Source organism: Hyperoodon ampullatus (genome assembly GCF_949752795.1).
Source record: "Hyperoodon ampullatus genome assembly, chromosome: X".
Classification (NCBI taxonomy): Eukaryota; Metazoa; Chordata; class Mammalia; order Artiodactyla; family Ziphiidae; genus Hyperoodon; species Hyperoodon ampullatus.
Genome location: NC_136913.1, coordinates 19,237,918 through 19,254,572, shown reverse-complemented (window position 1 = coordinate 19,254,572; position 16,655 = coordinate 19,237,918). Strand labels below are relative to the sequence as shown.

General features: G+C 33.8%; 1 protein-coding gene across 4 annotated transcripts in view; it reads right to left on the bottom strand.

The window, feature by feature from the left end:
- Positions 1-16,655, bottom strand: part of CNKSR2 (connector enhancer of kinase suppressor of Ras 2) — a gene marked incomplete at both ends in the record, with an annotated part of 259,781 nt that overhangs the window by 133,965 nt on the left and 109,161 nt on the right. For all 4 annotated transcript variants that reach the window (XM_079727709.1, XM_079727710.1, XM_079727711.1 and 1 more), the window contains 3 exons: positions 1,751-1,819; positions 5,518-5,577; positions 11,450-11,569. In XM_079727709.1, coding sequence (XP_079583835.1) covers positions 1,751-1,819; positions 5,518-5,577; positions 11,450-11,569 — 249 coding nt within the window. The remainder of the gene's footprint in view (positions 1-1,750; positions 1,820-5,517; positions 5,578-11,449; positions 11,570-16,655) is intronic.

Genomic DNA, 16,655 nt, shown 5'->3' with positions numbered 1-16,655 from the left:
TAAAAAGATAAAGTTAAATAGTTACCATGACTCACTTAAAACCGTAAGTCAGTTTCAGAGCAAAAACTGAAAGCAAGTTCCCCCAACCATCATTCTGTGTAGTTTTTAATATTTTAGAATATTCCTGTGATGCAAAGATGTGTTGACACATTCTCACAGTATATAAATATCACCAATCCATAGAGATTTTATTAGTTCACTTGAAGTCTTTTAAAGACTTTCATATACAATAGACATGAGAATCTGCTCCACAAAGAGTATCATTTTAACAATTTTATTTTTCATTAGAGACTAATCTCTACCCTCTTAGAATTGACCAACTGGAAATAGGCCCAACTATCCAACAGATGTCATATTTGTTAAGGTTACATTGTAGAAATGGAGGCAGCATGAACATTAGAAGAAGCAGCTGCTTTATCCCACTGCCCCAAATCCTCATCCTAGGGGACAAGAAACTTTACTCAAGACAATCACTTTGTATAGTTTCTAGTAATGAGAACTTATCATCAAAACTGTCACAGTGTAGATAGGCTCTGTCGATTACCAATATTCTCCATTAATTAACTAACAATAATTAGTATTAACTTTACACCCACACATTTAATTTTTCAAACTTTCATTAACTTTTATTCACTTAGATAATGAACTCATTGAAGAAACATCATAACTTTAATTATCAGTGTTCAGGAGCCTCTCCAAAATATCACAAACTTCTCAGTTTATTCAAAACCAAAATTGAAATAGCGTCTGCCTTAATATCAGAATCACTGAGAAAGATCAGACTTTTCACATGAGTCTTCTTACCCCCAAAATACAGCCTTTCTTCTATGACTAGAACATGCAAAACCAAATTTAGTTAAAAGGTACAACAGGAAATAATTACTCACTCTGAAGAGTTAGTGAGCCATAAGTGAATATTTACCAGGAAAAAAAACCACTTTCTTTTAAAATGGGGATTATTAATCAATAATCAGATTATTTTAATTTTAACTTCATTTAAAAAAACCTTTATACTTTAGTTTGGCAGAGATAGATCAACTGAGACAGAAAGTAGTCCAAAATGAAAATCAGATGATGTTCATTTTCTAAATCTAAGATTAAGAAAAATTGCCGTTGAAAATCTACCATAGGCACAGAATGCCACTGTCATTCTTAGCTAGAAAGGGAGTTGTGAGGTTCATAGAGCAAAAAAATTTTATGAACTTATTTAGTTAAGTGCAATAGTTTTAAAACTTCAACTATAGTCCTCTTTTGGGAAATGAAAAGCCAATTCAGCTATTCCAATTTAAAATTTAAAAACTGACATTAAAATAAACCAATCTGCTTTAATGAACAAATCAATGTTAAAGTAGATGAATGAATGTATGCTGTTACAAAACATATCTACTAGGTAATTTGATAATTTATAAAATGAAACTTAAAAGTTATATCAAGAAAAGGTTGAATTTGTATGCACTGTCACTTTAATTTCTATTCCAAAATGATCACCCCAGTTCATAGAGTAATATTATCCTGCACCTGTCCATATAGAAATGTACATCTAAACTCAGCCACCACCAATATTTCCTCATGTTCGTTTAAAACTATGCCTTACATTTCTTCAGATAATTAAGAAAAATAGTTATTTTTTAAAAGGCTATTCAATTATTTTGTACACAAACAGGCCTTTCATTCCACTGGTATTCTTTCAAAGCTCTAGGCAATCTTTATATTAGTGCCTCCCACTGACTTGTAAGGTAATTATACATACCACAGTCTGATGATTAACTTGAATCACTTCATCACCAGCATGGATTTTCTTGCACCGATCTGCAGGTGACTAAATTTAACATAAAGGAAATGATAAAGAACATAAATTTTATCAGTCATTTCTTCTCTGTGGAAACACTACAGTAAGTTCACCCTTTTAAATTAGATCAAGAGTTAATTATAATCTTCAAGAAAATAAACTAGCAAAAATGGTTACTAATATTTGATATACTATTTGTATTCTATGTATAACTAATGACAGAAAGCAGGAATGTAAAACAATATATAGGTATTTATGTTGTAAAAGACCAATATGTTTCTGACAGCATTAAGGGAAAATGATAACTGCACACTTTAAACAGACAACCCTCTCAGGCTCTATTGGGCAACTGATTCAAAAATATATATGTCAAAACATTATTTTTTAAACATTGATCTTTTTCATTTAATACAAATAATTCACATTAACGTCAGCAAACAAGTATTTTCAAGTACATGCTTATGATCAGCATCAAAGCTCTGTCAACTAATGATGAAATTGCTAATTTATTTCATCATTAATACCATCAATCCTGAATAAATGAGAAAAGCAAATTAAAAGATGGATTGCCACTTGTTCAAAGTTATATTATATAACATTCTCTCTCTAAGTATCTAACTACAAGAGAATCCTATTTCTTATGTTTCATACAGTGTAACATATAGGCAAATAAAATCACATTAAATAAACTAAAATGCCAGCATTTCTACAGGATGTAACAATTTTATCATTTTTTTCCTTTACTCCCCAAAGACATTAAAAACAAAAACAAGCAAAAAACAACTTTGGTAAGCTAATGTTGACAAGTTTTATGACGTCTTTAGGAAACTAAAATGAGATTTAAGACAGAAATTTTATAATATTGTAGGTATGGATAATTAATTTAAAATTACATTCTTTATTTTCCCTCTAGTGACTATCGATTGTTGATTATGCATATTATTAGACATTTTAATGATAATATGCATATGGACTTTTGAATATACAGGAAATGTGTTTTTATGAAAAAATATATTTGTGTATTCATATGTGTGTTATCAAACACAACTATAAATACTGTAATATTACTCATGCGTATCTACTGAAAGCTAAAGAAGAATGATGTGGTGATGCAATCTGCAAAGTAAAATGCTACTTTTGAGACACTGGAATAGGATTTTCTTTAAAAGTGACTTCCAGTTCCTTTAGTTTTTATTCATTTCCAATTTCCAATTATTTCCAAAATAAATAAGTCTTAAAACAATCAATTTAACGAATTAAAAAATTCCCAATAAAATTATTTGCCAGAGGCTGGAAACGGAGATTAGCTGGCATCTCAGGGAATTCCAGTTACTGAAGTAATAACACAACCATATGATTAAGAGAGTAGTTCATCTAGGATGTGAACCCAACCCTAAGAATAGTGTCATAACAAGAAAAAACAAGTATTTATTTTACAGCACCTACCAAATCAAACAAGTACCATGTAACATTTCTGAATAGTTCGTAAACCGATCAAACAAGTACCATGTAACATTTTTGAAAAGTTCGTAAACCGAGCTGTAACTATAGAGTCAGTTTCTGTGCTTTTGGCTCATAATTGATCTTTTAAAAGGAGAGTATGAAAAAAAAAATCAAGCTAATGGCTCTAAGTCATGATGTAAAAAAAATGATAGTTGATACATAAAATTCAAAGAAACCGAAACAACTTTTTGCACAGATGAGTAAAAAAGGAAATAATTCATACAAACTATAGACTTTCAGTGTTAAAAGAGCTATTTTATTCAAACCCCTCATTTTACATAGGAGAAAACTAAGAAACTAAGGCACAGCAAAGCAAAATAACTTACCCACTTAGTGAGCAGCTTTACTAAGACTCAACACAGATCTAATGATAAATGACTGAGGGTACCAAAAATAATAAAATATTTTCAAGAAAAAAGAAATGATGACTCTTAATATATGGATTATATCTGAACTACTCATAGAATCAATCTTTCTTTGGTCACTCATCCATTTATCAAATATTACTGAGTAATATAAGCAATGCATATAGCGCTCAAGCTTTTTTTACAGACTCCATACAATATAGAGAGATATGTTCCTATCAATTCTTCAAGATACAGTTAGTTCAAAATGACCATTTCTGTGATTCCTTCCCTGATTTCACTTGGCAACATTTACTATTTTTTCCTTTGTCTATCTATGCAAATTTCACTACCTGTTTACACTGATAAACCCCTACTTTTACTCCTTAGGGGCAGCAAGCTACTTTAATTTAAAAATTGTTTCAATACCTAGTCCTAAGCCTGGAACACAGCAGACATGAGGCAGAGGTTTGTTAAATGAACAAATGAATAAACAAAGTATCGGGGAATGTACACACCAATGAGAATGATCAATCAGTGACAAGAGCACAGTTTATACAGCATCTCACTGCATTTAAAAATTTTAAATAGTTGACAATATGCATATAAGTGATATTCTTGATCCCATATAACTCTCTTATTTAATATCAATGTGAAGTCAGTAAAACAATACAACTGCAATGTATATTATGTTTCACCATTCACAAGAAACTAAGTGAAGCGGAGGGGGGAAAAATCAATAAATGATTAAAGTAATAGGTGAATCAGGTGAAAAGAATGTTGTCTTTTTTAAAAGAAAATGCTGGTAAAATGTTGAGAACAATAATAACTTGAGATTAACTAATTCCACCTCAGTCTTCTTTGAAGGAACATGGTATAAACATGCAACCTGTCAGAATTTCTAAAAGAAAAAATTTCAGAGCTCAGAACCTGCTTAAGAGAAGTGGGATGGAAATCTGGGACAACCAAATGCAGAAAAAATGACTTATTATGCAATTCAAATCTATTACACTGATCGTGTTAATGTCCAACACAATCACTTCACATTTCTGTAGCTCTTTCTTTATAGCATAGTATTTCATATTTATTAGCTTATTTGATTTTCACAACAACCTAGTGAGGTATGTAGTGCAGATGATGTGTTATTTGATATACTATTTCCAATTTACAGTTGAGGAAATTAAAGCAATGACAGGGTAAATGACTTGCCAAATATTACACTGCCATTAAAATGCAAAATTGGGTGTAGGGCCTAGGCCTAGGGACTCTGACCCACTGCTTGCAGTGGTTCTCAAACTGGAGCATGTCTCAGAACCACCTGTTAAAACAGAATCTCTTATTAAGAAACAGGCTGGTCTCCAGAGCTAATTCAGTGGGTTTGGGGTGGGTCATTCCCAAGGGAAGCTGATGCTTCTGGTCCAGGGACAGACCTCACTGTGAAAACACACTGATCTATACCATGCTGCCCCTCCACTGAATTAAGTTCAATTATACTTCAAGTATTCAGAAAGCCTGACTTATCTGATGTTTCTTTCTTACCTGAGTTAAGTTTCCTAATAAAACTAAACTGTCTGACAGATGGAAGTGGATTCTTTTAGATGTCACAATAACTTGTCATGAATCAGAAAATACTTAACAAAGACAAATCTCTGGCTGTGAACAAAAAACATCCGATTTACTTCAGGTAAACAGCTATTCTAAACTAACTGAAATGACTGAAATTCTCCCCCCAAAAGCACTTACTAACTCAGTATGTCTTTTTAATTTTATATCCTAATCTGTCATGTCCTCAGAAGTGAACCTCAATTATGTGAGTTACATAAGTTGTTTAACAATAAAAAGAAAAACACACACCAAAATATGAAATGTTAGAATACTTACATTTTCTGTAGTGCCAGTAATTACATGGAGGCCATCATATGTTGATTTAATATACATACCCTAAGAAAAAGACAGCATAGAAAAATAAGTGAAGCAACTGAAATATTTTCAAGTATATTATAACCTCATTTACAAAAAAAAAAAAAAAAAAGCCTTATCAAATTAGAATTGCCATTGCCCCGGGGATGAATCCATGATCCAATAAGGCTGTCTTTAAACTGGTAAGAAATTCCTCTCTGAATGTTCTGGCTTCTAAAGTCTGCCTGAAGAAGCCTGTACTCAGCATAATCAAATGATTTCTTGAAAAGAGAATTGCCTATGAAACTTACGAAATGCAGCATGGTAATTCAATATCCTGAAGGAAGAACACACCTCACTCCCCTCAAAATCCATACTACATGTTCTGTGGCAAAATATAAGTTACAATGGGAAATTCAAATATTGGGATGTTATTAGCTTATTATACTTGATTCATATTACACAATAAAAAGTAGGTTTCTCCAGAGCCACTAAAGAACTACTGGAGACAGAAAAATGATAAAATAGTTTATATAAAATTTTTTTCCATTCCTCTTTTGTGGTATCCTACATTTTCTGCCTTAATTTCTTATTGATGAAGTTTTAATAATTACATCCAATCATCTCTGTATCAATCATTAAGAGGTGGAACTCCCTGGCGGTCCAGTGGTTAGGGCTCTGTGCTCTCACTGCTGAGGGCCCGGGCTTGATCCCTGGTCGGGGAACTAAGATCCTACAAGCCTCACAGTGTGGCCCCCACAAATTTTTTTTACTTCTAAACAAAAATTAAAAAAAATAATTCAGAGGTAATGTGTGGCAACCCCTCCTCCCAACAAAGAGGGTGAGATTCCATTTCCATTTATATAAAGCGATTTTAGAAAAAGCTTCATTAAAGTTGAAAGATTATCCAGAAACCTTCAAATTCTGCAAGCTTTAAGAGCAAATGAAAGCTTTAAATTATGCATAGTGACAGGACCTTAAAAGAAAAAATATCACAAGAAAGTATTCACATTTTAAATATTGAAATATTTTCACTTAAGTAAATCAGAAAAAAAAATAGATGATTCTGTGAATGGACTTTTTTCCTGTCTAAGGACGATTCTGTTACTTTAAATTCTCTTCGGGTAAAAATTAACTGAGTTTTACGTCAAAAGTGCTTTGCATCTCAAAATATTGACTTCAAAAATTAGAAAGTACTAATTTTAATAAAGTTGAAGTCTGAAACATAAGGGACTTAATAACTAACAACAATCATTTCAGAAAAAGCATATATTTTAACAATTATGTGAAGTAGACAATTACTGTTAATTTCCTATAACTTTATGTCAATTATATATTTCTATACCTGAATATACATGTGTTTTCACTGAAAATAAGTAACAAATAAAAACAAGAAGCAGTAAGTTCACGGCATGGAACTATTAAGAAGTCATTGAGTAGATTTTAATTCTGAAAAGTCATTTCAGTAATGTCATATGTCTAAGATGTTGGTACCAATTAGAAAAATGGCTGAGCCTGGATCTCTGATGTGAAACAAAATGAATGTAATTTTAAAAGATGTTAATTTATCTGTGAATTCTATTGTGCTAAGGACTGTTTTAAGTGTTTGACATTTATTTCACAATAGCCTGTGTGGTACAAACTGTCATTATCTCTGTTTCAGAAATAAGGAAACTGAGGAGTCTGCCAAAGGAGGTGAAGCCAGGTTTCAAGCCCAGGCAATCTGACTCCTAACCACACTCTCCATCATGAGGCTCCTAATTTACAGGTTTATTAACAAGAGAGTTGTACACCTTCACTTTTCTTATTAGAACATAATATTTGGAAACTAGATATTGAGTCAAACATTCACTGTTTAACATCTATTCTAAAAAGACTAAGACCTCTCTAGCACACATATACTACGTGCAAAGTGGTTATAAAGAGTAACTGGGTTTGATATTTTACAAATTTAATTAAATCACCCATCTCTTCTGACAATTATAAGCAAAAGCTTATTATATTTTTCTCCACACTTCTTTCAACACTGTGCATTACTGTTTATGAATTAAGGTGTTGGACAAGAGCTCTATATAATTTCTTAAATGATTGGGTCATAGAGAAAGTCTAGTCTCCTAAGATAAATGTTTAGAAAAGTCATTATATTCATTGGGATCATAAGAACTCATGAAGATAATCTAGTTATGACTAATGAAATAAAATTCCTATGTAATTACTGCACATACCAGGAACTTTTAAAATGGCAATTGTAAGATAAAGCAAGTTATCAGTTATAGGAAGAGGATTTCATCATTATTTATATATAATTAAATGTTATATAATTTATATTAAAGCTAATTTTTTCAGATGAACAAAAATATTTTTTAAATGCTTAAGTAAAGAAGGATAGAGCTATGTATACAGAGTTCAGTTCTAGCAACTTATAGTTATGAGCAATTAAATAGAAATAAAGCACATCTTTAAAATGCCACAAAGAATGAAGATATTTTGTTTTATGCAGTATTTTCATTTCTAACCTCAATAAACCATTAGTTGTAACTGCTTTTAATAATCAAGACTGACTTCTTCAGCTTTTTTATCTCCCTCTGGTAGTACTAATGAGAAAAATGGCCAAAAGTCAGGAACCAAAAGAAAGTAAGAGAAGAAACAAGTTGCTTGGATGAGTTTCAAACTAATCATCTTCTGAATAATGAAGAGTCCACAGAAATACATCTGATCACTTGGTCACCTCTGAGAAAGGGTCAAACAGCAGGAGGACATGTAATTCAAATGGCTCTTTTTCTGGAACTGAGATAAATCTGGTCTTCCATTTCATCAAAATCTTCATTCTTCCTTCTTGCATTTTTTTTAACCAATTAATTAATTCTGGAGCTGACTCCAACAGCTCCCTCTCTTCTGTTCAGCTTGCCAAAATGACATTTGCTTCACCGTCTCCGAATGTCGGTTAACCAACGGGAGCCAAAGCCACCTCACAGTCAAGTCAATGGAAGAAGGCATATTTGGAGATAGTCCAAGTGCCTAAACAGCAAAAGAACTCTCTGAGGCAAAGAGGCTTCCCCAAGGATGCTCCCCAAGCCCTTTCCTCTCTATTCAACCTATCTCTTGGCTCTGATCTAGTTTTGATATGTTCCAATAGCTCTCATTTTCCTTCCTTTAACTTTCTGCTAATTATTGTTGTTTAAAAGCATTTTAGAAGCTAGTTTGATATATTTTAACCATTACTAAGCACATTTCCCACCATTCCTTATAATGCTCAGGACTCTCAAAACTAAGAAATTCTAGGAGATTTGACTAATTAGGTAGAAAGCTGATGAACCATCTATCCAGTTTATCAGTGCAAGAACAAAGCAGTTACCTTTTACCTATGTGAGATGTTCTGTTTTGAAAGAGCCAGAAGACCGTCTGCAGATGTTTTAAGCTGATTAAACTTCATTAAAGTTTGGTATTCTCCCACGTCTTTCTATTTCTTTCCTTCATTTAAACACTTCCTATGGCTAAGCACATGCTCAATGCTACCAAAATCCTCAAATCTATTTCAAATGTGACTGACTAAACTTACTTAAAGGTGGCTGATTTTTAAAATGATGCCTTGAGTAACTCATATAAAATTTCCATTTAGTTATCTCCCCTTTAACATGAATCACAAGAAATGGTTTTACACTTAACTCTTTTTATTAATATTCAACATGTTAGCTTTTTCTTTCCCTCCCTTGGAATTATTTTCCCAATGAAGTGTTGCTGATTGTCCTTTAAAATGGATTTCTCTAAGTAGTTCTAGTTTTAAAGTCATCCTCCTAAACGTCTCATACCTCCCTTTAGCAATCCCAAGTTTAAATGTGGGATAATGGAATAAACTTTGTTAAATTGTACCTCATTTAGATTTACCTGGATTTAAACCCTGCCTCTACTGTATATTACCTCTATGTCATACATGGCAAACTGGTAAGGACCTGTGAGTAGGTAAGGATACCTACTCTATAGAGTTGTGAGGATGATACCTGGAAGATGGTAGGCACTCACTTGTTCTCTTTTCTCTACCAGCTGTCTTCCAGACTAACTGAATCTGGTGCTTAGCATTTTAAGTTCATGACTATTTCAAAGAGCAGACCCAGCTCTATGTACTTGAAATTTTAAAAATAAAAGACCTGTCCAGGGCTATACCTTCACTGAAAATGAAAATCAAGATGTCATCAAGTCCATTAATGAGCAATGTGTTGACTCACTTCACATGGTTATTTCACCCCCATTATTTCAGTGGTAATTAGAGGGAAAAAAACAGGCTCTTTTCTTAGAACAATACCATCCTCAGAACTACAAACTCATACAGCTAGAGGGAGCTTTAAAGAGGATCTAGTCCATCCCTTCCTACCCCCAACATTCTACAGATGGAAATATCAAGGCCAAGGAAGTTAAATTTACTCCCTCACCTGCCCCAGATCACACTCACAGCTACATTTTATGTAAGTGATTTGTATCCAGGTTTTCTGTCTCCTAATCTAATTAGTTCATAATTTCCAACTCTGCAAATCATGCTTAGAGAGCTTTCTTTCCTTCAGAACTACTGAAAGGGGAGATATTGAAAGGAAAATCTTTAATACTATGGGTGGAAAGGTGCTTTAAATAAAACTGGATGTTGTAAATGTGACCAAAAAGAATAGTCAGAATTTAAATCATAAATATTACTTCAAATAAGTTTATAAACATTAAAATAAAATTTTTAAACTAATCAAAGATATAACATAGATATAACACTTATAGGTTACAATGATGACATACTTTGGCTATGTCTGAGATGCTGAGTTCCATCTTTCCAGGAAAATACAGATAAAAGCCACAAAAAGACAAGGAACTACAGTTACCCAAAAGTAATTTGTTAAGTAAAAGGAGAGAAGTCACTCTATAGAATAGAGGGCTTCAAACCAAAAACTCACTGGTGACCAACGAAGGCTTTGCCCTCGGAAGCAGTTATACACACACACACACACACACACACACACATATACGGCTGAAGAAGAAAGGCCACATAAAAAGTTAAACCTGCAGAGAGATCTTTAAGAATATATTATCTGAATTAAGTTGTTAACACTAGTTTTCAAGATTTCTACTTTCTAAAACATCATTAATAGTATCCTTGGAAAATTCACCTCTAGGGAGAAAGTAGAAATGCTGTAGCACCAGACTAACATGTAATAGTTGTGTAGTAGGTAAGATATTCTACAGCCAGTTTCTTGTTTTTTGTCTCTCCCTCATTAATATTAATATTATACGCTTTCTTTCTAGAGGCTTATTAAAGGAAAAGCTCTCCCTTGGGTTAAATTTAGAACCAATACAATTTTTAATCAGATGAACAAAATATAGAAGATGATTATCTTTATTATGACATAATAAAAAATACATCTCATAGATGTTAGCCTAGTTTTAGCAATATCCACCTGCTTACTCACCCTTAAAAGAAAGAGTAGAATTATAAAGAATATCGGGTTTGTTTAGCTTACACAACCTAAGGGAAGAGAGACCTATTAAAACTGGAACAAACAAAAGCAAAATAAACAAAACACTCATTTTCATGGGCAGGTAACACTGTGGTTCTTATTATAAAACTCATAACTTAAACTTCCTTTAAACCTAAGGAACTTTGGTAGGGGGTGAAAATGTAACTAAAGCTAATTTATTTAGCAAAGTAAACAGGATAATTCAGAAATCACCATTTTAAATTCTCTTTCATTTTCATTTACCTTTATAAAACTTCTTATCATGACTGACTCCCACTACCTCAATTCCTCTAGGGAAAAAACCCCCCAAACCATTCAAAGTTTGTTAAAATTCATGGATTCTCATGTCTGGGGACTGCTCTGCCCATACCATTAGCTGTCTGTTGATGGGTGGTGGCTTTGATAAACATGGTATCTCTTACCAGCCCTTCACTTGGTTTGATGTTTGCCAGCTGAATCACTTCAAGGTGGGCAGACTGCGAAACTAGAGGATCTGATGACAGGGATATGATGTGGTCACAGACTCCAGAAAGAGTTTTACACTGAAAGCAAAAAAACAAAAAACAAAAAGCAAAAAAACATTATGGTAAATACATGTTGTAAGTAACATATAAATCACTTTTTATTATAACATTTTTTACAAGGAAAAATAAAAAACAGTAGAAGAAAGTAGTTTGCATTTTATTCTATGAAGTCTGTATGAAAAAGGTATTCAGGTTAAGAAATACCCACACATAAAACACACCTATATTCTAAATTATGGATATAAGAACTATATATCAAAATATTCAAGAAAGTTATGGTTATGTTTTGTTTCTATTATTTGATTCATCAGACCTAAAATAAAATGATTATTTCTAAACAATCTTAATAATCTGAAAACTTCTTGATGCCAACGGTTAGATGGAAGTGAATTCAATAAGTTCATAAACCTTGATGGTTTTTACTTCATGATCAGAAAAGTTTAGAAAAAAATCCAGCCAAAATCCAGGGAAGATGAATCTTCCAAATCTGTTTGGTGAAACCCTCCCACTCATTTGTCTAGACTCTCCTGCTCAAGGTTACCTTTCCAAGCTCCCCCTTACTCCAGGCAAAGTTTGGCACTCCCTCAATCCTGCTTTCTCAGTGTTCTATGAACAGTCTGAAATTGTATGATAACTTCATTCTGAAGCTCTAAGGCAGGGACCATGTCCTACTCATCTCTGACTTCTCTTCCTCCCCTACCCCTGGAAGACAGATCCTAGAACATATAAGGCAATTAATATGAGTTGAATAAACTGAAGAGCAAATGAGCTTTAACAATTAGTAGACTCGCTTGATTGAGGACAGAAAGCTAGTGCTTTAGTTAGTATAAATCTGTTCATGCTGATAGAGAATAATAGATTTAATGTATGTTACATCCATAATAGTATGGTTAAGACTGAGACATAGTAAAATCATGAAGAAAGTAGAACATAAGTGAATGAAGCTTGGAATATACTGTTCTAAAATGTTCTGGCCCTTGGATGCTTCACAGACTCTCATTTACTTACTGAAGCCTGGTTGTCCAGCATTGGAGGTTGTTTTATTTTGTTTTTGTTTTCTTGCCTTTACTGTAGGAGGAGCTACAATTTTGCAGCACTCAAGGTGTCACCTTGTATTCATCTCCAACATGTTACATTTGTTCTTTGACCACTGCATTACTCTACTGTAAGGGAGAGAGTCCCCTCCTTGTGGTCAGGACTCTCTATTTGCTGCATTCTGTACATGGTCCATGGCCTCAGTCTTTGCTGGACTCAGCTTCGTCACCCCACAGAAACTGCCAGGCTAAATTTCTCCCCCTTCTTGCAGTCCTGCTCTTTGCTTCTCACAGCTGCACTTTTATTGTGGCTATCAGCTCCTAAGGACAGACAGTGGACAGCATGCAAAGCACATGGGCTTGGTATGAAGAGATGTAGGCAATCACCACACTTCCAGTTACTTGCTGTGTGTCTGTGAGCAAGTTATTTTATGTCCTTGAGGTTTAGTTTACACATGTAGAAAATGGGGTAATAAAGATTACTTTACATAGTTTACATGACTAATCAGGATAATGTACAAAAAAAAGTCTGATATGGCTCCTATCCAAAGAAGACACCAAATAAATGCTTATTCTCCCCTGTTGCTTTCCATAAGCTCAAAGGGCTCAGCTCTTACTCATGGGATGAATTATGTCATATTCTTAATGCCATGGCCTTGCTGACCATCTTACAATGACCAGTAATCACACTGCACGGTCATGATGGAGAAGAGTTCACATCTCTTTACTCTCTCTGATATTCAAGTTTCAGTGCTCTCAAGAGATACAATGAAGGTAATTACCCTGAAGAGCTGCTAAGCAAAGTGCCAACAGGAAGACCACCTCTCAGAAACAGGGAACCTTACAGGGCCAGCCTCATGGGCATGTGACCTGTGCACAAGGGCCTGCATTTAGCATTATGCTTTGCTGGTGCCATTTTGGAATTGTTAATTGTTTTTGAAAAAGGGGCTCCATATTTTCATTTTGCACTCCCGTATTATATAGTCCATCCTGGGACCCCAGTCTCTGTGTGTGTGTGTGTGGTTTTTTTTTTATTTCTCTTGAAAATATTTATCAGCAGCCACGGGGAAAAGACAGAATGGCAGCACTTTACAAAAACTGGCTACAGTTCAAATTGCTACTGTTTGGCAGGAAGAAAAACAATTTGGGGCAGATTTAAATCTTTTAACTATTCTTTTCCTTCCATATGTGGTTTCATTTTCATTCTTATTTTCTCTTTATCTCAAGGGGGTGGAAAACAATGCTAATGTGAATGGTTTCTATATAGGATACTTAAATTGCATGATAATCTGAAAATTAGTAAATCAGTATGCTAAAAAGAACGCTTTGTGGTTTCTACAAACTGAAGCATATTTCAAAAGAGTCCAACGTATAAATAAATAGGAAGGTAATGGATATACAAAAATGGCTCAACACGTGTGCATTACAACACTCAGGGCCTCATATAACACGCTGGTTGGTAATGAGCAATAGTAGCTCTCCAATGCAAGCACTGGAAGCACTTAAAAGTGGAGTAGAAGGAAGAAAGGCAGAAATACTACATTGTAGGTGTTTTTACAAAAAAAAAAAACAATTAAATCTACTGTATTAAGTTGCAAATCATTTTTCCAGATTTCTCTTCTTGAGTAATTTTGTTTGCGAAATGCCTGCTATGTGCTAAGTCTGCCAGGAATACGAAAGATGAGCAAAACACTGACTTTACCAGCAAAGCTATCAGGATTTAATAGATTAAAGATATTGGGAAAAATAATAGAAACACTTAGAAAAGAAAGTCCATTAGAACCTTGCTGCCTGTTTTAGAGATAATGTACTAGAACCTTTATACTGTAGCAATTTGGCACTTGGCTAAATAAGCCAATTAGAAGGGGTATAAAACGGCCTGGCTTTAAATGCTAATTCTATACTCATTACTGTATCATACATCAAGCCACTGCAGGAAACCACATTAAGGGTACTACAGCAAAGTTCCAGGGAAGTTATTTATTTTTATTTATTTATTTACTTATTTATTGAACTTGAAGTGGGGTTTAGAACTTCTTTTTCTTTTTTTATACAATTTTTAAGGGTTACTTTCCACTTACAGTTATTACAGAACATTGGCTATACTCTCCTTGTTGTACACTACATCCTTAAGCCTATCTTACACCCACTAGTTTGTACCTCCCACTCCCCTACCCCTATACTGCCCCTCCCTCTTCCACTGGTAAACACTACTTTGTTCTATATATCTGTGAGTTGGCTTCTTTTTTGTTATATTCACTAGTGTGAATGAAAAATGTTGCCTGCCATATCAGCAAAAAAAGGATGCTGAGGCCACCAAGCCAACAGCCACTACTGCTGCCCCCCAACAGTGAGCCCTGAGGGAACTCAGAATGGAGACAAATGGGCTGCCCACTACCAAGCCCTCAGCCACTGCAGCCATCCTCAAAGGTGCACCCTGAGGTGACTTGGGATGGGAAAGAACAGGATACTGGCCTCAGATAGCTACGGTGCATATCAAAAGAATGATTTCAATGAGCTGAGGCTCTTGCATCTTCCCGTACATAGAAAAGTACTAAATTCATTAACTTGAGATGTCTGGTTTTCTTAATTAACATGATATTTTTATGTTCCCACTACCTGGTCTTTGTTGCAAAAACCCATGCATATCCTGGCCCCTCCCTTACCTCTTCGGAGCAGTCCCTCAGAGATATCTGAGAAGCTGCCTCTAGGGCTTGAGTCCTCAGAAAGTCCACCAAATAAAACATAATTCTCAGCTTTTAGATTGTGCATTTTTTTCAGCTGACACTAGTTTGTTGTATTTTTTAGATTCCACATATAAGTGACATCGTACAGTATTTGTCTTTCTCTGTCCAACTTATTTCATTTAGCACAATGCCTTCCACATCCTTGTAAAAAGTGAATTTTTTCCTTCAGTGAATTTGTGATATTATGTTGTTTTAAAACACAGTATTATCTATTGCTACCTAATAGTCCAGAAAAAAACTATAATATAGCAAGAAAAATATATTCTTTATTATTAAAAGTTAACATCAACATTATAGAGCACCTACCATGTGTCCCGCACAACGCTAAATACTTCATTATTTCATGTATTCTTTTAACAACTTCCTGAAGTAGGTAGTATTATAGCCAGTTTAGCAGATGAGAAAGCAAGGCTAAATAAATAGACAAAGGTCATTGCCTTGGCCAAAAAAAAAAAAAAACAACTGGAATCCTTAATCATTATGCTTACCATTTCTTACTTCTATCCTTAAATCTCCATTTGTTTCTGATCAATTTCATTTTTGTATTGTTTAAAAGCTGTCAGTATTAAATGGATGTTGTATAACATGTTTAAACTACACAGTATAATGAAATATAAGGTGAGCCTGGAAGTGTTCTTGCAATTTAGAATGCAGTTTAGATAAGGACTAGTAGATCTGAGACTATGAAAGACACAGCTCTCTGGGAAAACTTGAAATTTTAGCAGCAAAAGGACAACTCTTTTCTAGCAAGAAGATAACTGGTAACCACTTGTATAAAGGGGATTCTTCTGCTATTTTTGCAATATAAATACCAAAGGATTTTAAATTCTATTTATCTTTAGTTCTAAAAGCAGAAGGAAATTTTTAAATTTTAAATTAAAGCCTAGTAAATAATATGTCTTTAGTAAAGTTAAAGAGAACATAAAATGGCAATGAGTATTATAACTGATCCTCTGGATTCTGTTTATACTACCCAAATGGTGACAAAGAATTTGTGACTGAATAGCAGTTAACAGAGGGCTAGCTATGACTTAAGAAACTTTTAAAACAGAAGAGTGTCATGGGCTGGATTTAATGGTATTGTCTTTTTTTTCTCTCCAGTTGTTTATATTAATTTCAAATATGAATTAATATAATTATAGAGCATACTCTCAGGAAGAAATGGGACGTTTTCATGTTCTGTTCTGTATACATACTATATTTTATATAGGTTTGCATATAGTGTATGGCTGGTTCACCCAAATCTAAAAGCTCTTAAGGGGAAAAAAGATCTGAACATAGCACGTTTAGTATAAAATAAACAGCTGTTTTTAAAAAGTTGTA